The sequence below is a fragment of the Helobdella robusta genome (assembly GCF_000326865.2).
Source record: "Helobdella robusta unplaced genomic scaffold HELROscaffold_11, whole genome shotgun sequence".
In the NCBI taxonomy this organism is placed as follows: domain Eukaryota; kingdom Metazoa; phylum Annelida; class Clitellata; order Rhynchobdellida; family Glossiphoniidae; genus Helobdella; species Helobdella robusta.
Genome location: NW_008703617.1, coordinates 4,070,869 through 4,095,197, shown reverse-complemented (window position 1 = coordinate 4,095,197; position 24,329 = coordinate 4,070,869). Strand labels below are relative to the sequence as shown.

Below are 24,329 nucleotides of genomic sequence, written 5' to 3'. Positions count from 1 at the left end.
AACTTTGGTAAGTGTTTCACAGGACATCGTACAAAGTGAATCTGAAGTTCTTTTTTCAGAAGAAACTCAAGAGGATAGAGAACTTAGCAAAGATAAAGATATAATTGGAGAAATCTATGAAAAAAGTGAACCAGTACAAGAGGAAATCAAATATGACTACGCCTTAGAAGCAACATATGAAGTTGCGACAATAGAATCAGTCGATAAGCAGGCATCGCCAGTTGAAGAACACTTTGAACAATATGAAGTTAAAATATTACAAGAGAAAATGGAAATCGAACAACCAGCAGAACAACACACCAAAATTGTAAGTCAACAACATGATGAAACCATAGTTGAAGCAGATTCACCGATATTACGTGATGATAAGCTCTTGGCATCCGAAGATGAAGCCGAGCAAAAAGTTGAAACACCGTTGGAAGTATTAACTGCCAAAATTGAACTCCAAGAAGCAGACAAAGTTGAAGATGAAGAAGAGATTGTTACAACTGAAAAAGTTTTTTATCACGCCAAGCAATCTGACATTCAAACCTCATTCGAATCAGAAATTGTAATAATTACAAAAGAAAGTCAACCAAGAACAGATGATGTAGAGAAAGATCTCGTCGATGAAATGCAAGTTGAAAAACAAACTTTTGTTAGTGTTCCAACGGACATTGTACAAAGTAAATTTGGATTTGTCGTTTCAGAAGTGGGGCAAGAGGTTGGAGAAGTTAGACAAGATAAAGACATAATTGAAGAAATCCATGAAAAAATTGATGTTATAGAGATCGGTGAAATGAAAAGCCGAACCACAATTGACGAATTGTCAAATCAACAAATCGACTTCATAGAGAAAAAGATGAGCGTAACTCAAGTTGAAAATATCTTCGAAACGCCAGCAGATGAAATTGTTGATAGAACAACAGAAAGAACAGAAGCTGAAAAAGAAAAAATTGCTGATGTAACACAGATTAAGCAAGTTATTAAAGAATCCAAAATAGTTCCTGAATTAATAGAATCAGAAAAATTTATTGAAAAATCTGAAATATTAGCAGAAGACAAAGGACAGGTTTGGATTGAATCCGTTACATCTGAGCCGATTGCTGTCGATAAAAATCCTGCAACTGAAAAAACAAAAACTGAAATCATTTCTGATGTGACCGAAGAAAAAGCTAAACAAGAAATAATCGCTGATGATTCACAAATTATAAGAGAAATAACGGAAATAACAGATATCAGTCCTGAAACAAAAGATATTATAGAAAAGACTGAAGTTACATTGGAAGAACAAACAGAGAAAATCAAGGCAGAAACTGTTTTTTGTAAACCAGTTCCAAAAAAAACTGAATATGACGAGGCGCTAGAAGCAACAAATTTTGTTATTACGATGGAAACAGTTGATAAACAGGCATCTCCAATTGATGAACACTTAGAACAATATGATGTGAAAAAATTAGAAGAGAAAATGGAAATCGAACAACCAACATTACAACAAACCAAAATTATATGTCAACAGCACGATGAAACCATAGTTAAACCAGTTTCACTAATAATCTGTGATAAGTTTTTGGCATCTGAAGATGAAACGGAACATAAATTCGAAACAACAATGGAAGTATCAACAGCTGAAATTGAATTTCAAGAAGCAGACGAAGTCGAAGACGAAGAAGAGATTGTTACAACTGAAGAAGTTGTTTATCACCCCTCGCAGTCTGACATTCAAACATCGCCCAAACCAGATCTATCATTCGAATCAGAAATCGTTATACATACAATAGAAAGTCAACCAAGAACAGATGATGTGGAGAAAAATATCGTCGAAGAAATAAAATTTGAAAAACTAGTTTTGGTAAGTGTTTTCCAGGACAATGTACAAAGCGAATCTGAAATTTTTATTTCAGAAGAGTCCCAAGAGATTGAAAAAGATAGTCAAGATAAAGACGTAATTGAAGAAATTTATGGAAAAATCCATGATATTGAACTTGGTGACGTGAAGAGTCAAACAGCAATTGATGAACTGACAAAACAACAAATCGACTACATAGAAAGAAGAATGGACGATATACAAGTTGAAGATATTTTTGAGAAGCCCGGAGAGGAATCTGTTGATAGAACAACAGAGAAAACAGAAATTAAAAAAGAATTAATCGCTGATGAAACACAAATCACACAAGATCTAACGGAATTAAAAATAATCCCTGAAATAACAGAAGTTGAAGAATTTATTGAAACATCCGAAACACTGACAGAAGACAAAGAAGAACAAATTCGGATTGAGTCTGTTTCAAATGAGCCGATTGCTGCCAAGGAAAGTCCTGCACGAGAAACTGTTGATGAAATACCGGTTAAAACAAAACAAGTTGAAGATGAAATAATCGCAGATGAAGCAAGACAAGTAACAATGACAAAAACAGAAAAAACTATTCAAAAACATAAAGTAGAAGAAGTAGTAGAAGAAATTCACACTAAAAGTGAACATGATGTTATCGTGGAAAAGTGGGATCAAGAACAAGATCAAGATCAAGATAGAGATAGGTTTGACATTACTGCAGACGAGATTGTCGAAAAAATATCAGAAAAATCCGAAGTTGTTGAAGAATTAATCGCTGATAAAATTACATTGCAAATAACAGAATCTACATTAATTTCTGAAATGACAGTGAAATCTGACATATTAAAAGAACAAGAGACAAAGAAAGAAAAAATAGAAATACTGAAAAAAGATCCAGTAACGATATCAAAAGAACAAAAAGATGTTGAATTACCAACAATGGAACATGAAGAAACGTTAAAATTTAGTGATGAAATCAATAATAAGAAACCACCTTTAAAAGTCGAAGAAGTAGAAACTATCGAAATGGAAACATTAACATTGCAACCAGATCAAGAAGAAATTACATTCCAACAAACTGATTTTTATGAGAATGAAGAAGTACAATTTGAAAAAGAGACAGAAAAAGTAATTGAAACGTTTCCCTTTGTTGATGAATATGAACAGTTACAACCGATAGAAAAAACTTCGATAGAAGAATTAAAAGCAGATGTTGATATGTTGGAAGAAGAAACAAAAGAACAGATGAACGATTACATTGAAAAAATGTTTGGTGAAACAGAGGATGATGAAATTATTAAAATTAGTGCTAAGGAAATATCTGATGAAACATCAGAAAAGACGATAGAAGTGAAAAAAGAAATAATTCTTTGCACTGCATCAGTCCCAGAAAAAGAAACTGAATTCAATAGAATTTATCAAACAAAAGTAACGGAAGAAACGAAAGTTGAAGCTGAGTCTGAAGAACATGAAACTTCAATTGAGATTGAAGACATTCTATCTGAGCGTGATGCTCTTGAAGAGAAGTTGGATCAAACGCAAGTTAGAGAAATCTTTGAAAGCCCAACATGGAAAGATGTTGATGAAACAGCTATAAGAACGGAAGTATTCGTAAAAGAGATATTTGCCGATGATACTCAAGTTACACAAGATACAACGGAATCCAAAAAGTTCTCTGAAACAAAAGAAGAAAAATTTGTTGAGGAATATGATACAGAGTCAGAAAAGCAAATAGAAAAAATCACCAAAAAATCTATTTCTTGTGGACCGGTTGCATTCGAAGAAAATTTAGATCAAAAGCGGGATGAAGAAATCGATGAAAGCCCAGAACGGGAGATCGTTGATGAATCATTAGTGAAGACGAAAGAAGTTGCAAAAGAAATAATAACTGGAGCAACAGTAACGGAAGAAACTATTGATGAAAAATATGAAGCTAGATCGGAAAAACCAGAAAGAAAAATAAGAATTGAAGCCGTTTCATGTGAACATGATGCTGCCAAAGAAAATCTGGAACAAACACAAGATAAAGAAATAGTTTATATCCATGCAAGCAAAGAAGTAACTGAAATAAAATCAGTTATGACCAAACAAGATGAGGATGAAAATATCGCTGATGAAATCACAAAAGAAAAAACGGAAACTGAAATAATTTTTGATAGAAAAGAAAAAGTAACTGAACAAGAAATAATTGCTGACGATTTACAATTTATAAAAGAAATAACAGTAACAGGAGAAATTATTGAGAAAACTGAAATTACATTGGAAAAACAAACAGAGACAGAAGCCGAATCATATGAACCAAATCAGAAAAAAATTGAATATGTCGAGGCACTAAAGGAAGCAAATAAAATTGCATCAATGGAAACAGTCGAGAAACAGGCATCGCCAGTTGAAGAACACTTTGAACAATATGACGTAAAAATATTAGAAGGAGAAATTGAAATCGAACAACCACCAGTACAACAAACAGCAATTTTAAGTCAACAACATGATGACGCTGTTGAGGCAGTTTTACCGATAATTTGTGATGATAAGCCGTTGACATTCAGAGATAAAGTTGAACCAAAATACAAAACAACACTGGAAGTATCAACCGCCGAAATTGAACTCCAAGAAACAGTAGAAGTCAAAGACGAAGACGAAGAAGAAATTGTTACAGCTAAAGAAATTATTTATCACGCCACGCAAACAGACATCCAAACATCGCAAAAACTCGATCTGTCGTTCGAATCAGAAATCGTAATACATACGAAAGAAAGTCAACCAAAAAAAGATTTTATCGACGAAATACAATTTGAGAAACAAAATATAGTAAGTGTTCCACAGAACATTGCACAAAATGAATTTGAAATTCTGGTTTCAGAAGAGACCCAGGAATGTGGAGACGTTAGCAAAGATAAAGAGATAGTTGAAAAAATTCATGGAAAATGTCATGATACAGATATGAAGAGTCAAACAATTGAACAATCAACAAAACAACTCATCGATCATCTGGAAAAGAAGTTGGACCAAACCCAATTTAAAGAAAACTTAGAAACGCCAGCAGAAGAAATTGTTGATAAAACAACAGAAAAACAAGAAGAAGCAAAACAAGAAGTAATTGCAGATGAAACACAAATTTCACAAGATATAACAGAATCAAAAAAAACCTTCGAAACCACAGAAAAAGAATTTATTGCAACATTCAAAACATTTACAAAAGACCAAGAAAAAATTCAGATAGAATCTTTTCCATCTGAGCCGATTGCTCTCGATGAAATATCAGTGAGGCCAAAAGATTTTGAAATTGAAATAATCGCAGATCAGGCAACACAATTAATAACGATAGATGCAGAAGATATTATTCGAAAACATAAAGATGAAAAACAAGAAGTAGAAATTGACTCGGAAAACATTTTAATTGAACGTAATTTTGTTGGGGAAATGTTTGATACAACACAGGATAAAGATCAGTCCGACTTAACAGCAGATCATATTGTTGTAAAAATAACAGAAAAGACCAAAAAAGTTGTGGACGAAAGAATCGCTGATGAAGATGCGCTAGAAAAAAAGAAATCTTTTTTAATTTTCGAAACCGCAAAAACAAAAGAATTTATAGAATGTGAAACAACAAAAGAACAAGAAGTTGTATCACCGACAATTGAACATGACGAAATAATACAAATCAAGAAAAAAATTCTTACAGAAAAGTCACCTTCAGAGACAGAAGAAGAAGAAATAGAAATGCTGATTGAAGATCGTGTAATGATGCCAAAAGAACGAGAAGATGAACTACCGACAATTGAACATGAAGAAGTGCTAAAAATAAAAGAAGAAATTTTTACAGAAAAGCCACCATCAGAAGACAAAGAAGTAGAAACCATAGAAATGGAAACTGTAAAACTGCAGACAGATCATGAAAAAGTTAGATTGGAACAATCTGATTTTTATGAGGAAGAAACATATTTCGAAGAAAAACTTGAAAGGGAGACAGAGAAAGTTATGGAGACGTTTTCAATTGACGATGGTCATCAGTTACAACCAATAGAAAAAACCCCAATTGAGGAAATGGAAACAAATGTTAACTTGACGGGACAAATGACAGAAGAAAAAACGGAAAAACAACTAATCGATTACATTAAGAAAGATTTTAGTGGAACAGAGGATGATGAAAATATTGAAATCTGTGACGATGAAACATCAGAAATGACGATAGAATTTGAAAAAGAATTTATCGATGGCGTTCCACCAATTTCAGAAAAACTAACTGAATGTGGAAAAATTTCTGAAACAAAAGTAAAAGAAGAAAGTGTTGAAAAAGTTGAAAACGATTTAGAAAAATATGAGATTGGGATTAAAGACATTTCATTCAAGCGTGACGCTGTTAAGGAGAAATTGGATCAAACACAAGATAGAGAAATCTTTGAAAGCCTTGGGCGGCAAGTTTATGATGAAACCACTTCAAAAACTGAAGAATTTGAAAAAGAAAAAATCGCTGATTATGCACCAGTGGAATTAAAAAAATTCTCTGACACATTTATTAAAGATTACAAAACATTGTCGGGAGAGCAAGTAGAAAGAACTCACAAAGAATCTGTTGCTTTCGAGGAAACGTTGGATCAAACACAGGATGAAAAAATCAGTGAAAGCCCAGCACAAGAAATATTTGATGAAAAACTAGAAAAGACGATAGAGGGTGAAAAAAAGATTATCGCCGAATCAGCGGAAGCAGATATTGATAAAAAACAGGAAGCTGACTCAGAAGAACAAGAATTAAATATCAACATCGAACATGAAGTTGTAGAAGAAAGCTTAGAACAAACACGAGATAAAGAAACAGTTGATATCTCTTTACAGGTAACTAAAATAACATCAGTTACGACAAAACAAGTTGAAGAAGAAATAACGGAAACTGAAAAAATTTCTGAATTGACAGAAACAGAAACTGACCAAGAAATAGTCGTTGATGATTCACGAACAAAAAAAGAAATAACGGAAACTGAAACAGTTATCAGTCCAGAAACAGAAAAAATTCTAGAGAAAACTGAAAGTGTATTGGAAGAGCAAACAGAAAAACTTGAGATAGAGTCAGTTTTATGTGAACCAGTACAAGAAGAAACCAGTGAAGCAACAAATGATGTTGCAACTAGGAGATCAGTCGACGAACAAGCATCGCCAGTTGAAGAACACTTTGAACAATATGAAGTTAAAGTATTAGAAGAAAAAATGGAAATCGAACAACCAACAATACAGCAAAGAGAAATTGTAAGTCAACAACATGATGACACAGACGAAACAGTTTCACCGATAATTTACGATGATAAGCTCTTGACATTCGATGATAAAGTGGAACCAAAATACGAAAAGACAATGGAAATATCAACCGCCGAAATTGAACTCCAAGATGCACAAGAAGTCGAAGGCGAAGAAGAGATTGTAATAACTGAAGAAGTTATTTATCACGCAAAGCAATCGTATATTGAACCATCGCAAAAATGTGATTTGTCATTCGAATCAGAAATCGTTATACGTACAAAAGAAAGTCAACCAATAAAATATGATGTGGAAAAAGATTTTGTCGACGAAATACAATTTGAAAAACAAACTTTGGTAAGTGTTCTACAGGACTTTGTACAAAGTGAATCAGAAATTCTCGTTTCAGATGAGACCCAAAATATTGGAAATGTTAGCGAAGATAAAGACATAATTGAAAAGATCTATGAAAAAAGTGATGTTATAGAGATCGATGAAATGAAGGGCCGAACAACAATCGACGAGTCGACAAAACAACAAATCGACTCATTAGAGAAATTGTTGAACGAAACACAAGTTGAAGATATACTTGAAACGACAACAAAAGAAACAGTTGACAGAACAAAAATAACAACAGAAGCCGAACAAGAAGTAATCTCTGATGAAATACAAACTACACAAGATACAACAGAATCGAAAATAATCTGTGAAACCACAAAAGTAGAAAAATTCATTGAAATTTCTGATATACCGGTAGATGACAGAAAAGAAAAAACTTGGATAGAATCCGTTTTATCTGAGGCAATTGATGTCGAAGAAAGTCCTGCAGAGAAAACAGTCGTTGAATTAGCTAGTCCAAAAGAAGTTGGAAATGAAATAATCGCAGATGAAGCAACACAAGTAACAACGTCAAAAACAGAAGATATTATTCGAAAAAATGAAGATGAAGAAAAAGGAGTGAAATTTGACACTGAAAACATTTTAAGTAAGCCTGATGAGTTAGCGAAAACTTTTGATACATCGCAGGATAAAAGTAGGTTTGAGAGAACTGCAGACAAAGTTGTTGAAGAAACATCAGAAAGTTCCGAAAAAGTTGATGAAGTAATAATTGCTGATGAAGTTTCTTTGCAAATAACGGAATCTTTAATTATTTCTGAAATTTCAATAACAGAAGAATTTAAAAAATCTGAAACCTTAATAGACAAACAAGAAGATGTTGATTCATTGACATTTGAACCTGACAAAACAGTACAAGTCATAAAAGAAACTTTTACAGAGAAGTCATCTTCAGGGACAGTGGAAAAAGAAATGATGATAGAAGATTGTGTTCTGATGCCAATAGAACGAGAAGAAGAACTATCTACAATTGAACATGAAGAAGCGCGAAAATCAATAGAAGAAATTTTTACAGAAAAGCCACCGTCAGAAAACGAAAAAGTAGAAACCATAGAAATGGAAACTGTAACACTGCAGACTGATCATGAAAAAATTAGGTTTGAACAATTTGATTTTCATGAAAAATTTCCTAAAGTATTAGCAGAAGATCAAATAGAACATGTTTGGATTGAATCCGTTTCATCTGAGTCGATTGTTGTCGAGGAAAAAGTAGATCAAACACCAGATGGACAAATCTTTGAAAGCCTTGCACAAGAAACTGTAGATAAAACATCAGTTAGAACAAAAGAAATTGAAAATGAAATAATTGCAGATGAAGCAAGACAAGTAATACCGAAACCATTAACATTTTCTGGAACAATAAAAACAGAAGACACTGAACAAAAACCTGAAACTAAGTCAGAAGAAGAAGAGACAATTGACCGTGAAGACATGTTAAGTAAGCGTGATGCTGTCATGGAATTGTTAGATCCAACACTAGATAAAGATAGGTTTGGCATTAATGCAGGCGAAATTCTTGGTGAAACTTCAGAAAAGACCGAAAAAGTTGTTGAAAAAATAATTGCTGATGATGTTACATTGGAAATAATGGAATCTGCATTAGTTTCTAAAACGGAAGTAACAGAAAAAATTATAAAATCTGAAACCACAACAAAAGAACAAGAAGTTGCATCACCGACAACTAAACACGACGAAACAAATGAAGTTACAACAATGGAATCAGTCAATGAACAAGCGTCGTCAGTTGAAGAACACTTAAATCAATATGACGTAAAAATATTGGAAGGAAAAATGGAAATTGAACAACCCAAAGTACGTTTGTCATTTGAATCAGAAATTGTAATACATACGAAAGAAAGTCAACCAAGAACAGATGATGTCAAGAAAGATTTCTTCGAAGAAATACAACTTGAGAAACAAACTTCTGAAAGCGTTTTCCATGAGAATGAACAAAACAAATTTAACGAGACTCAAGAGATTAAAAAAGTTAGCGAAGATGTAGACGTGGTTGAAGAAATACATAGAAAAAGTGATGATGTAGAGTCTTGTGAAATTAAGAGTCAAATAAGCGTCGAAGAATTAACAAAAAAAATTGATCACATCGAGAAAGAGTTGGACCAAACACAAAATGAGGAAAACTTTGAAACGCTTGAACAGGAAATTGTTGACATAACAAAAGCGAAAAGCACAGAAGCTGAACATGAAATAATCGCTGATGAAACAACAAATATGGAAAAATGTATTGAAACATCCGAAACATTAGCAGAAGACCAAATAGAAAAAATTCAGAAAGAAACAGTTATAACTGAGTCGATTGCAGCCGAAAAAAGGTTTGACTTTACTGCGGTTGAAGATTTTAAAGAAACATCAAAAAGGACCGAAGAAGTTGTTGACGAAATAATCGCTGATGAAGTTATATCAAAAGTAACAGATTCCACTTTAATATCTGAAACGGCAGAAAAAGAAAAAATCATAGAATCTGAAACATTAAATAAACAAGAAGATGTTACATCACCAACAATTGAACATGACGAAATAGTACAAATAAGGAAAGAAATTCTTACAGAGAAGTCACCTTTAGAGACAGAAAAAGAAAAAGTAGAAAGGTTGGTAAAGGATCGTGTAACAATGTCAAAAGGACAAGAAGATGTTTTTTCACCTACAATTGAACATGATGAAGAATTACAAGTCAGAAAAAAGAAAATAAAGATAGAAACCGTTCCATGTGAACCAATTCAAGAACTTGTTGTTAAAACAACAGAAAGTACGGCAAAAGTTGAAAAAGAAACAATCGCTGATGAAACACAAATTACACAAAATATAACAGAATCGAAAATAACTTCTGAAACAACAGAAGTAGACAAATTTATTGAAGCATCTGAAACTTTTGCAGAAAATCAAGAAGAAAAAATTTGGAAGGAATTTGTTTCACCTGAGCCGATTGCTGCCGAGGAAAGCTCTGCACAGGAAACTGTTGATAAAACTTATGTTAGGCCAAAAGAAGCTGAGCATGAAATAATCGCAGATGAAGCAACGCATGTGATAAAAAACTCTGGAACGACAAAAACAGAAGAATCTACTCGAAAGTATCAAGTTGAGTCAGAAGAAAAGACAATTGACGCTGAAGAAGTTTTGATTGAACAAGATAATGCTGTGGAAGAGTTGGATCAAACGCAAGAAAAAGAAATAGTTGTCGACGAAATCACAAATGAAACAATGGAATCCACGAAAATTCCCGAAACGTTGAGAACAGAAAAACTTATAACATTTAAAAACTTACCTAGAGAACAACATGGTGTATTACCGACAACTGAATATGAGGAAATGAGAGAAGGTATTCTTACCAAGAAACCGCTATCAGAGACCGAGGAGGAAGAAATAAAAATGTTGACCGAAAATCTCGTGAGATTGTCAAAAAAACAAGTTATCCCATTACAGGGAATTGAACATGATGAAACGCAACAAATTAAACAAAAATCAGCTCAAAAAGAAAGTAAATACGAAGATGCGCCAGAGAAAACAAATGAACTAACGGATAAACAATTAGTTGACGAGCAGGCGCTGGCTCTCGAAGAACCCTGCGAAAAAGAAGAATTGAAAACATTACAAGAGGTTACGAAAACTGAACAAAGAAGTGTAGAACATATAGAAGTCGACAGCCATCATGTAGAAAAAATTAAAACAGAAACTGTTTTAGAGATAAGGTTTGATCAAACACAGGGTAAAGAAGTCATAGAAAGCCCTGATAAAGTCATAAAACAAGCAACGGAATCTAAAATATTTTTTAAAACGACAGAAATAGAAACTGACAAGGAAATAATTGCTGATGATGTACAACTCATAAAAGAAATAATGAACACGAAAAAACTTTTTGAAACCACAGTAGAAGAAAATAATATAAAGACTGAAATCACATTAGAAAAACAAGAAGGAATGAAAATGGGAGAAAAAACCGAATATGACATGCCAGAAAAAACAAATGAAGAAACCGAACTATTAACTGCTGAACCAGTCGAACTTAAAAGTCAACAACCTGATGAAACAATAATAGAAAGAGATTCATCGATAATTTTTGATGAAAAGTTGGTAGCTTCCAAAGATAAAACTCAACAAAAACCCAAAACAGTTTTAGAGATAGCAACCACCGAAATTGAACTCCAAGAAGCAGAAGAAGTCGAAAACGACGAAGAGATTGTTATAACTGAAGAAGTTATTTACAACGCCACGAAATCTGACCTTCAAGCATCGCAAAAACCTGATTTGTCATTCAAATCAGAAATCGTAATACATACTAAAGAAAGCCAACCAGCAACAGATAAAATTCAAAAGGATTTTATCGACGAAATACAGTTGGAAAAACAAATTTTAGTTAGCGTTTTTCAAGACATAGTACAAAGTGAACTTGAAATTATTGTTCCTGAAGAGACCCAGGAAATTATGGAAGCTTGCCCACACAAAGGTCGGATTGAAGAAATTCAGGAAAAAACTCATGAAATAACAGCTAGTGAAATGAAAAATCAAATAAAAATCGTCAAAACAAAAGAACGACAAATCGATTATATCGAAAAGTTAGATAAAACACAAGATGAAGAAATTGATGAAAGTCATATGGTGAAAGATGTTGAAACAGGAAAAACAAAAAACGTGGAAAAAGAAATTGTGAAACTTGAAATTGTTTCTGAAACGACAGAAACAGAAGATATTATTGAAAAGTCTGAAATTAAACCTGATTCTGATGAGAAAAAACTTGATCAAAAACAGGATGAAAAAATATTTGAGATCCTAGCAGAAGATGTTGATGAAACACCCTTAAAGAGAAAAATTGTTGAAAAAGAAATAATGGCTGACGAAGAACAAGTCACAAAAGAAATTAGTGAAGTTAAAATAATCTCGGAAACTAAAACAACAAAAGTTGATTCCGACTTCATCGAAACTAAACCAGCCTACTCTAGTTTAACATTATCATTTAAAGAAGAAAGTGTTGAAGACAACTTTAAAATCGTATATCCTGTTATTGAGCATGAAGAAAAGTTCAAGTCATCCAAACTCTTTGAATCTCAAATATTAGAAGCAGACATGTTATCAACTTTTGTACCAGAATCGAGTTACAGTGATTCTGAAATAAAAGCTGATTTGTTTTCACGACAATCCCCAACAGAAAATCCTGTATTGTCCTCTCCATCAAGATCTGTGATAAAGATGGTTCGAACTGTCAGTTCAACAGGCGAACTCGTAGAAACTTTGATCACAGAAACATGTGAAGATTCTCAACATCTAGAATCGACCAGTTCCAGATCAAGCTTAAGTGAAGCAGGTGAAGTGGCAGACATTACGCCCGATTCCGATTTACAAAATTTCCCTGTGATGGTTTACACTGAAACCTTAGAAACTGAACCCGGAATAGAAACGGAACTAACGGAATACCAAGAAGTGCTGCCAGATGGGACTCAAGTCACAAGAAAACGCTCACAAATAAAACATACGCAAACGGTGACCAAAAAAATATTTCTTCAAGGACCAGATGATGGCATACCATTTTTAGAGCACACCTCGTCAGGTGCTGACACGGACGACACGCAAATTAGTAAATATTCAGACAAACAATCTGACAGCCCTACAACATATGAAGAAGTCGAAACTACTGAAGAAACCATAAAAGGAACTTCTGTTAAAAAATTTAAAAGCAAAACATCATTTCAGCAATTAATCACTGAAAGAACGGTGATAAGTATAAAAGGTTCTTTGACCAATTTAACAAAGCAAGAAGAAATATCCGACATTATTAAACAATTTGGATCTCAGAAAGGTAGTTATATAATTTTTATTATAATATGTATGTAAGTTATTTTTTGTTATACATGTCGAAAGCTTTAGATAAGAGTGATCTAAAAGATGATCAAATGAGTACATCCAGCTCAGAAGCCGCTCAGTTAGACGACGTTTGCGCACAGCAAGAAGGTATTTAGTATAAAATTTTTTATTACCATTTTCCATTAATCGATTTTGCTTTTATTGCATGGTACAAAATTTGTTTGATACTAATGATTGTGTTGGTTTACTATTAACACGAGTGTTCATAATATTTTAAAACTAGAAATAGATCTAGATAAACAATCGCAAGGTACCGATGTTGATGAACCGTATTGGCAAGCGGCAACAGAATGTTTCGAGGGTGATATTGTTTCTGGGAGATCATTTGAAAGCCAAGAATACCTGAAAGATAAGTCAGAAGATACAATAAATGAATTAACAACTGAAGATTCAAGAACGACCAGTTGCGAAACGGTTCATCAAATTATTTCAGAACAAGATCTATCTGATGTAACAGATTCTTTTATAGAAAGTGCCGTTGAAAAGATCGTTACAAAAGAGTTGGAAAAACAAGAACCATTTATCAAAATTGAAAAGTCGCCAGATCATCCATCTGGGAAGGTCGCACTTGAATCTGATGCAACATATACATTTTTCGCTCTTTCGAGTGAAGATCTAAATGAAAACGATCAGTATCCTCGCACTTGCGAAGCAGACTTAATGGATTCCAGTTTTGCAATGCTTTCAATGCCCACTAGTGAAGAAACCATAGTTACCAGTTATGCGCAACCAGTTGAGCCTATTGCGTTGGGAGCATTATCTGTAATAGCTGAAGAAGATGAAAAAAGATCAAGTTCACAAAGCAAAACAACTAGCTCATCAGAAAAATTAGAGCAAGAAACAACAACTTCTACGTCAGATTCTTCAAAGAAAAAGCATGAAATGTGTCACATAAAATCAGCTGAAAAATTTAAATCCGCGAAAAAACTGATGGAAAAAGACAACATGTCGGCGTCGTCATCTCTATTAGAATTTGAATGTCTTGAAAAAGAAATACAGGAAAAAGGTAGCATTGATTCCGCCTCTTTGGGAAAATTTCCATGTAAAAAACCCATAGAAAAAGATGATATTTCAGTAACCTCTTCACTTGCAGAGTTTGAAAAATTTGAGCATGAATGTATGATTCCATCTGATTCTCAAGGAACAGGTTCAAAAAGTTCAGGGTCTTCCGCTATCGAATTGGATTTTAATAGAAAAAGTCACCTCCATCCAGAACTTCGATCATCGTCTTCTTCTTTGGCAGAATTCGAACAACTAGAGAAGCAAATGAAAGTTGATGAAGAACTTTCAATTGAAGCTCAGAAAGTGGCTAGCATGTTAGAAAAAGGGTCTTTGCCGTTGCATGACGACATTTCAGATAGCGATTCAAGTAAAGAGAAATCGTATAAAGATGACACGTTGTTAAAAGGGCAGCAAAATGAATTTGCATCAATCTATCCACCTTATCAGGATATAGTTCAAATAATAAGAAATGTTTCAGAAAACCAAGAAATGTTCGAAAAACAAAAATCACCAAAGAGAAGTTTGTCTAAAGATTCTTTACAAGACCAGTCCTTAGAAATGACGGAAAGCATTTTATCTACTGCGGGACAGACGTCAATGATAGATTCCATAGAAGATATGAAAAAATCTGAAAATCTTATGGCCATTTCAACCGATTCATTAGTAGCTGTAGAAAATTACGAACCCTTTCAAACAACTTTTCAGCCAATACAAGGCACAATGTTTGCTTCGACTGATTCTCTTGAAATGCTAGACAGTCAAACTATTCGTACATTTGATAAATCATGCGATTCATTAGAAGATCAACAGCAATATAAACGCAGTTTTGATACCGATTCTCTGCAGGATATGTCGGCACAAATCACTAAAAGCATGTCACAAGATTCATTGAAAGAAAGTATGGATATGTCCATCGATATGTCTATGTCAGAATCTGGAGCATGGAGTCAATGTAGCTCTCAAAAATCATCCGTTACCCTTGTGTCAGGTAAAGTATCGGATGACAGTGTTCTTATGCAATCAAGTTCTAAGACATCCTCTTTCCACGAAACAGAAACGGCTTTTCAACCTTTTGATAAGACACTAGACAACTTGGCATCACTACAGCGTCAACAGCAAGAAGAAAAGAGAAAAGGTGCTCTTCACGAGGTTGAAGAGATATCAAAACGGAAATCTTTCATTCCAACAGACATATCCCTCCAAGATACAATGATGCAGTCATTTGAAACAGCATCGTCATCAACATCTATCACTCCCCAAGGTAGTAAGTGTATAAGTAATACTTTTATTCAACTAACGCTTGAAGTTTGAAATTTATACTAACCTCATATTGAAAATGTAACAGAAATATTGAATGATAACAGTGATAACATAATTAAAACTTTGCTTTTTCAGGCGATGATCAAAATGAAAAAAGCGATAACGATTGGGAAATAATTGAACGTACCTAAAGTGTGTGATAAGGAAATATTTATTTCGGATTCTCCATTTCCAAAGCATTATATATATATATACACACATATATATATATATATATATATACATATGTATACACACACATATATATGTACATACACATACACACACACAAACAAACACACCCACATATATATATATATATAACAAGTTTACATTTGGTTTTAGAATCTTACACACATAAAAATGCTATATCTGGGCGACAGAAGGCATTGTACAATCAAAAAATTATTTTGAACACGTTTTTTCACTCAATCTACAAACAATTATCTAAAGATATCAATTTGTTTAGTATTTCCCTATAGGACATCGAATATGATGGCAAGTTTTTTCTTTCTTCACTTCAGATATATATTTAAATGTTTTTTTTACTCAATGATACTCTTTGCAGTCTAACTAGTTAACGCGCATTATTTTTTTAGTTTGGTGCTGCTTTTCGATCATACTAAAGAATACGCCATTCTTACACGTTAGAGAGACAGAGAGAGATTGATAATAATTAATTTTAATGATTGCAAATCTCTATAAAGTTTAAAAGGTATTAAATTTTCACGTGCTTTATTGGAAAAACTTTTTTTTTGAGAGTTTCCACCAAGTAAAGATGTGATAGTCAATTAAATTTATTATTTCATATTAATTTACAAAATTGAAAAATGATTATTTGCGTGTGTGTGCTTGAGTGTGATCGGTGTTTTGCTGAACGAACAGATTTTTAAAAAAACTATAAATGTTGATTTAAAATTCATGGTGAAAACAATGTGATATAACTAGAGTGATTGGATGAATGAATGTTATTGACATAATCAAATTTTAACGATTTTTGACAGTAAAATTCAGTTTAATTTTGATCTATACTTAATGCTTTGCAAAACTGTACTGCTTCATTGCTATAGTTTATTTAATATTACACTAATCAAATACAAATACGAGATATAAAAGAAATAATAATACAGAGAAAATAAAACGCTGACACAGAATGCAGCACATACGTATTAATATAATAATAAACCATATTATTCATTTGTCTATTTTGCTTAAGTCTTCATTGTTGCTTTGTGATCATTTGAATTTTGTTGGGTATATATTAATTTGATAGAGTTCAACTCCTTAATGAAAATTCATTTACTTTTTTAAACTTCCATTCATAACTTTTCTCAATTAATATTTCTCTCTCCATTTATATCCTGATATAAAGAATAGTATTGAACATTTAACACATCCATACTTAAGAAAGTTTATTTTTTAAATGCATGAATTTCAACCGTCTCATTATCAATTATGATAAAAATTTTATTTTCTAGTCCATCGTGGTTCACATTTTATTATTTATTCCTATTGTAATTTTAAGTACGGATGCTTACCTACTACTAATAGTTTTACAAACATTATTTCTCAATTTTTATATTTTAGATATTTTAATTTTTTATATTATAAAACTAACAGTATAATGATACATCTTTTAAATCAATTGCTTTACAATTTTACGATATGATAAAAATACTAATATGTACATTAGAAAATCAAAAGTTTTATTAATATCTTCTGAGCTCATACAAAAGTAGGTTTGGTAGACATTCACTTTAAAATTCGCCCATTCATCATTATTTTTTGTAATATATACATTTATTCATTCATCTAATAAATTTTCGTTAATTTTAAACTGAAAATTTTCAATAAATATCGATAATAAATACGACAGAGTCATTTATTTTCAATCCTTACAAAAATGTTCTCGCTGTTCAATGTACTTAGCTTTAACATCCTTGATAAAATGCCTCAAAACGATCATACGATGATAAGATGATGCCTTCCAACAGTGATATCATACGATAACTTAATCATTCTGAATGATCTGTCAGTAAATAATTTTAAGTTTGTTTTAAACATGAGCATAGGCAAGCATACAGAATTTTGTGCACACTCAGATAAATTTGATTAAAGCATTAATAAAAAAAGACAGATATAGAGCAGCGAATTAATTACAATAAAAATAAGAGGAAAGTTTGTTAGTCTTTAAGATCCAAAAACGGACTTAAATATTTTTTCTAATAATTATTAATAAATGATATAGAAATAATGGAAATGGAAATGCCTGCCAAACTTTCATGAAAAAATATGTTTTTTAAATTTATGAAATTGTATGAAATAAAATTTAATTTATAAGAAAAGCAAAAGGCATTGCTATTTCGTCGAAATAAGCATTTGGGTTTGTTAGCTTGTTTGACCCTGTCTGGTTTTTTTTATTGAGCATCTGTTTTTCAATCACTCAAGTTCAAGTAACAAGCAAATCTGAGCACAAATCTCAAAAGTCAAAGCGTACTCAACTCATCATCAAAGTTGGTGAGAGGAGGTACAAGTTTGATGGCTGAGTTAATTTTTAAAACAGAAAAAATTTCGATAAATCATCATAAGATAAAATAAAAAAGTAAATCGTGAATGAACTAAGTAGCAGTTCAATCAATTAGTTTAAGTTAACTGTTTAAGTGTTAAGTAAATTGTAAATACTAAACTCTAAATACTAAAATTTTAAGTTCTAAAAATCAACGCTCATTCGCAATTTGCAATTTTACATAAATACCAAAGATAGTGAATCTTATTTGTTCCTTAATAGTTCAGCTGTGAATCTAATTTAACCGTCGTCAGGGAGGCTGCAAAATTGTGGATTTAAAATTTTTGATTGAGATTCTAAAGTGTTTTTTAGTTAGGATGTTGTCGTCCGGGAGTACTTTTCCAGCTCTGTAAGATTGTTATTTATTTTGTAAACATTTTATTTTATTCTTTGTCTTTTCCTAAAACATCTTTCACTACACTATAGTATAATAGAGTTACTATAGAATAGACAGAAACTAGTCAATGTGCTTTTTTATCCTCATGGCTACAGGTACAGGAATTCTAGGCCATTGTTGGTATTTCTCTCTACAAGATTTAAAGCCACCTTAACTTATCCTTGCCCCCAGTTTTGTGAAGAAGATGTTAGTCGTACAGGTAGGGTAGGTAATTATTAATTTTAAATAACTGACTGACATTATAATATAAATATAATGATTCATTATTATTATATTATTATTTATTTTTTAATTAACATTAATTTTTCATTTTATAAATCATGGAAAAATTTAACCGTATGATTTGTTATGTTGTGATTATTAATTTACTCAACATAATTTGATTTGAGGTTATGTCAAATGTCAGGTAGAGAATCTCGATGTTTACCTACTTTTTTTGAGAGTTTGTCAATCTTTTTATAATTAATTATAAATTAATTTATTAATTATTTCAGGAAAATATCTCCCGTGGAGAATATATAGTTTATTATTTAGCAGTAGAAGAAGTCATTTCGAGATCCACGGAGTCAAATCTCATTTTCTAGATCTCTACAACCTAACACATGAGAAGCAATACATGACCTTTTTCGTTTCATCGAGAGTTGAAATATCTCAAGAGTTCTACAGAGTGGTTGCTGATCTGTTCTTCAAAAGACCAGTCCCATATGAATCTCTGGATGTTATAATGAGGATAGGTTATGTTGGCAACAAATCAGCCAGCTTGTATTCCTGCTTAGAATATGATAAATTCAACTACAAAACCCATAAGCCTGGCAGACAGAAATCTATCGATTGTATCAAAATTGGTAAGGGAAAGGACAATGAAAAAGAGTTGGGCCAAGATTCTTCTCATCATTCCATACTAGCTAGTAATATAACTTCTATGGTGTTTATGGATGGCGTTACTAGACAATCAGAAAAACCTCCTCAGTGGTGGATTGATAAGTACAAATACAGATCTGATGATAGACTTAAACTCGTTAATCAAAAGTTTTCAATTCCTCAAGATAAGAACGTTTTTAGGCATCCGGTTAGAATTTTATACAATGATATAGACTTCTATAACCACACAAATTACAAATCGTACGTTTGCTACTGTTTTGAGATTGCCAATCAGGCTGTCAATCATAAATTTTTTCTCGATGGTTTCAACAGCAGTGGAGACATACTAAATAGGGAGGTCAAACTAATTGAGGTGTCCTATTTTGGGGAGAGTGTGCCAGACGACGTGCTTGAAGTTAGCATGTGGATTGATCCAAATGATGAAAACGTTTTGAAGTTTTCGTTCGATCGTTTGAAGGATACAGAACGATATAAGGCTGGTCTTGTCTGCCAGGCTACTGTTGGCTTCCATCCAACGCTACTACCTTCATGATTGCTGGATATTTAAAATTTTTTAAATTATATTTGATTAAATCAACAAGTTTAAATGCATCTTTTTAAATTTCCAATTGTAATTTTTTATTTTTATTTTCAAGTTACATTTTGAAAAAGTAAAGTTGTTATAAAACAAGGAAACGAAACATTTATTAAATACGAGATTCCTATCATAATGCCAGCGCAGCATATATTCATTCTATTAAATATTAGCAAAAATAACATTAGTTATCATTAGATATCATTATCATTTGTAATGTACTAGGAGTAGTAAACATTATTATCACCAATTAAATTTAAATGTTTGTTTAATGTTCAATTCATTTTATTTATTTATTCATTTATTTTTTGTAATTTAAAGTATTAGGTAATTTTACAACCGTTGAATTAGTGTCAGTGAAAAAATTGACGTTATTTGCTATGAGTTTATAATTGTAGTATTTTTGCATGTATTTATATTAGTGTTTTACGTGTCTCTCTCTCGCTTCCTCTCTCTTTCTCTCTCTTTCTCTCTCTCTCCGTATGTGTGTGTGTGTCTGTGTGTGTGTGACATTTAAGATTGTGATTAATTCAATTTTTGTATAATGATAAATGCTTCAACGTCTTCAATAAAAAAAATTTCTTTTCATTTTTGTTACCTTGCAGTATTTATTGATTGTTTATTTTACTTCTGTGTGTGTACCTATCTGGTAAAATATTCTAATACATGTGTGTATGTGCATATGAAATATATGTATCGTGTATCTATATATTGTAGTCATGTGATAGCTTATTGCACTGGATATCTTATATCTGCATCGTACAATTTTTTTTGTACTCAATTTTGTTCATTTTTTTGTCAGCCGCCAGTTTACTTATTATCAATTTCCAACTAATTTTATTGTTTTGGGTTTTTTTTGGTGGTGACGTCATTGATGTTGTCATCAGAGCAGCTGTGGTTGTCAAAGTTATTTAAGGTTTTGTCCTTGCTATTTTAAATTTTTAATTATTATTTTTATTATTATAATTTTAAGTTATTGTTGTCATTTAAAAAGTGTACTCGGTGTTCGTTCACTTGAATGTTGATATTGTAAACTGCCTATATTTCCGGTTATTCAACAGAGCTTTATCTAACAATTAGTGAAATAATTTTGTTAAGGGCACATGGGGTATTGTATTACATTGTTACTTCTATTTTTGTATAAAATAAGGTACTGAACTGCGTATTTATTTTATCCCACCATGTCGCAAGTCGTTTATGTCTATGTGCATATGAAATATATATATCGTCTATCTATATATTGTAGTCATGTGATAGCTTATTGCACTGGATATCTTATATCTGCATCGTACAATTTTTTGTACTCAATTTAGTTCAATTTTTTGTCAGCCGCAAGATCTTCAAATGAAACAACACTCGCATTCCCAGTTGACTTCTTATCAATTTCCAACTAATTAAGTCTGGTTGTTTCTATTGTTTTTTTTATTGACTGTAGTGTTCATCTGTTGCTTTTATTCTTTTTTAAATCATAATTGTTTAGTTATTTTATGTACGAAATACACGTCGTCTCATTCAAAATTGTTGTACTTAGCAGTGGTTGTTTGGCAGTGAAGTTCTAGAGAACTTGTGTAATGTAATTTAACGTTATTTGCAACGTATTTACTGACGTGTGCTGACATTTTTTTATGCAGGCGTTGTTTGTAGCATTGTACAAATCATAAACCGCTAAATGACTCAAGACAAAGTCATCAATTTTTAAAAGGTTTTAAAACTTTCTCTGAAGTCGTACGTACCTAACGGATTTGGAGTTTGTTGATGTGAACTGTAAAGGTCTGCACTTAATATTTATTTAATAAACCATTATGTTAAAGTTTTGTTCACAATGGTAAAAAGTGGTTTAGCTGGTGATGGACAGTTTTTTGGGTGATTGCTTTTCACCCTGACATGGTTCACCTTGTCAGGATTTTTTTTAAAAAGTCTATTTTACTATTTTTAAACTTTCTTCTATTGAGTAAGTTTGCAGAAATGCTCTATGATCTGTCATAAAATGATTGATTTTGTTCTACACTATTCTATTTAAACGTACAAAATCGAACATATTAACGTGTTCGTTTTGAAGTTAACACATTTCTTCCCTTCCTACTATTCTTATTTATCTCGCTAATTTGATTTTGCTAAAAGTTATAGGAAGATGAGGAACTTAACTTCTAACTGAGAAAACTTCTTAAAAGAAAGATAACAGAAATAATTAAGCTATCATTTCGTTAATCAATCAATCTTCGTTTAGCGTCCATACAATGTCCATAACATTATAATATAATGTTACATAACCAATATTATGCGTTCTTTTCTTCGAAACACATTTCGACATAGCAGGTACCGTAGTTGTTGAATATTATTAAACACGCGTTGGCTGGCGTTCGTTGCGCGTGTTTAACTGTTTATTAGGCATGTTTCAAGTCTGAACTGATAACGTTGAATTCGCACACGTTTCACAAATTGCACGAAGTGTATTTCAATTAAGATAGAAATGGATCGCATGATATCAATAGAAAAAAAAGATAGGTGGTTGAAAGTAGCTACTAAAAATTAATAAAAAGTTAGTCGTTTTTTTTGTGATTTTGCAGTTGTGAATTGATTGATTAAGATAGACATACGGTACAAAATTTTTAGATTGGGTGTATGTACATCAAGACAGACGCGGGCATGAGCTGAACCTATATAATATGTAATTCATGGCTCTTTCCCGAATTCAACCAGTAAGCACATTGACTCTGAAAATATCTGCATTTGGATTTGCGTAGAATCAAGTCAAAAAAAAGTGATTTGGTCTTTCCGATTTAAGAAACGCTGATGCATTACTGTATGTTTGCTTTCAAAAACATATTCCCATCATGAAAATTTGCTTGCTATACACAGACGACCAACTTGATGCATCAATATACATGTAGTGTGTATATTAGTGTATCACTTTATGGTCTACAGTGTGTAGTCGGTGGCCAAGTGTCTTAATCCTATTGATGTAAAAAAAAGTTTATGTTGTATCACTGAACTTGTTTGCTCAGGTTAGCAAGATGTTGTTATTGACGTAAGGCGTGTGATGACCTATTTGCGGTTTTCACGAGGGAGAATAAATTAAGATATATGTCGGGAGGTATCGATCGCAAGGTTAAAGTGAATCACAACGTTGTGTCTTTAACCATTTGTAAAATAATTTTCTATCAAATAAAAGTTTGCAATTTCCAAATTTGGAATAAATTCAGTCCGTCCTTTGTTTTAAACATGGGAATGTAGTCACTGGCGCATGTGAGATTTGCTTTAATTTTTATGTAGTATTTCTTAATAGGAATGTTTGCATGGTTTTGCTACAATGGTAATTAATCATGATATCAATTTTATAAAAAGTCGAAAATCTATTTAAGAACGTTCAGATATTTTTAAATGAACAACAGAAAGATTGATCGATCGATTCGAAAATGAAATCGACAGCTTTGAATGAAAAGTTTTTTTTCATGGATAAATGTAACATAAACTTCAGATTCAGACTGAAAAAATATCGCGTGTTTGTCTGTTTGTCTGCCAGTGTACATGCTCTAATATATGTATCTATACTTGTATATATAACTTTTATAAGCTAACATAAACAAAAACATCGATTAATTTCAAAATCTTGAAAATTATCAATCACTTTGAAGAGTGTGCTTCAGCATGCTTCGTTATCAATCTTTAACATATTTCATTGCTCGAATTCATTAATTTTTTCCTGTATCACTGATAGAAAATATCTTTGTGTTGCACATTTAGGAGAATAGGAGCAGGAATGTATACAATCACATACAAAAGTAATTAATTATGTACAAATGTCAACAAGCATTTGAAGGTACTCTAAAAAACCTATCAATCAGCACATATACAAAAACAAACATACAAAATGTGACACATACGCATGCACAAAAACATGCATACACTCAAGCACATACAAATAAATATGCATGCATACTGACAAATGCACAACAACATACGTACATACATACATACATACATTCATACATGCATACATACATTCATACATACATACATACATAGAAAAAAACATGCAGACGTACAAAAAGCGAAAATAATCTTATCTAAACTACTCGGCTCTGTAGTACCGACGTTTTGTCAACAGCAAAAATGGGCACTCTAGATATCATATTTTGAATATGGGGTGACTATTTTGGCAGGAATGTGTTTTAGGGGGATGTGTTTTTAGGGATGTGATTCTAGGAATGTGTTTTTAGAGATGGGCTTTAAAGATTATGTTATGAAAATTTGAATTTTAAATATTTTACGAAAACCTATTTGACTGATAGATTAG

The 24,329-nt window shown here is 32.1% G+C and overlaps 1 protein-coding gene across 1 annotated transcript; it reads left to right on the top strand.

Moving 5' to 3' along the window:
- Positions 1 to 18,661: 18,661 nt before the first annotated feature.
- On the top strand, positions 18,662 to 19,990 carry HELRODRAFT_167520 (hypothetical protein; the record flags this gene model as incomplete). Its single annotated transcript, XM_009013023.1, has 2 exons — positions 18,662 to 18,671; positions 19,071 to 19,990. 2 exons carry the CDS (start codon positions 18,662 to 18,664, stop codon positions 19,988 to 19,990), a joined length of 930 nt encoding a protein of 309 aa, XP_009011271.1.
- Positions 19,991 to 24,329: the final 4,339 nt, after the last annotated feature.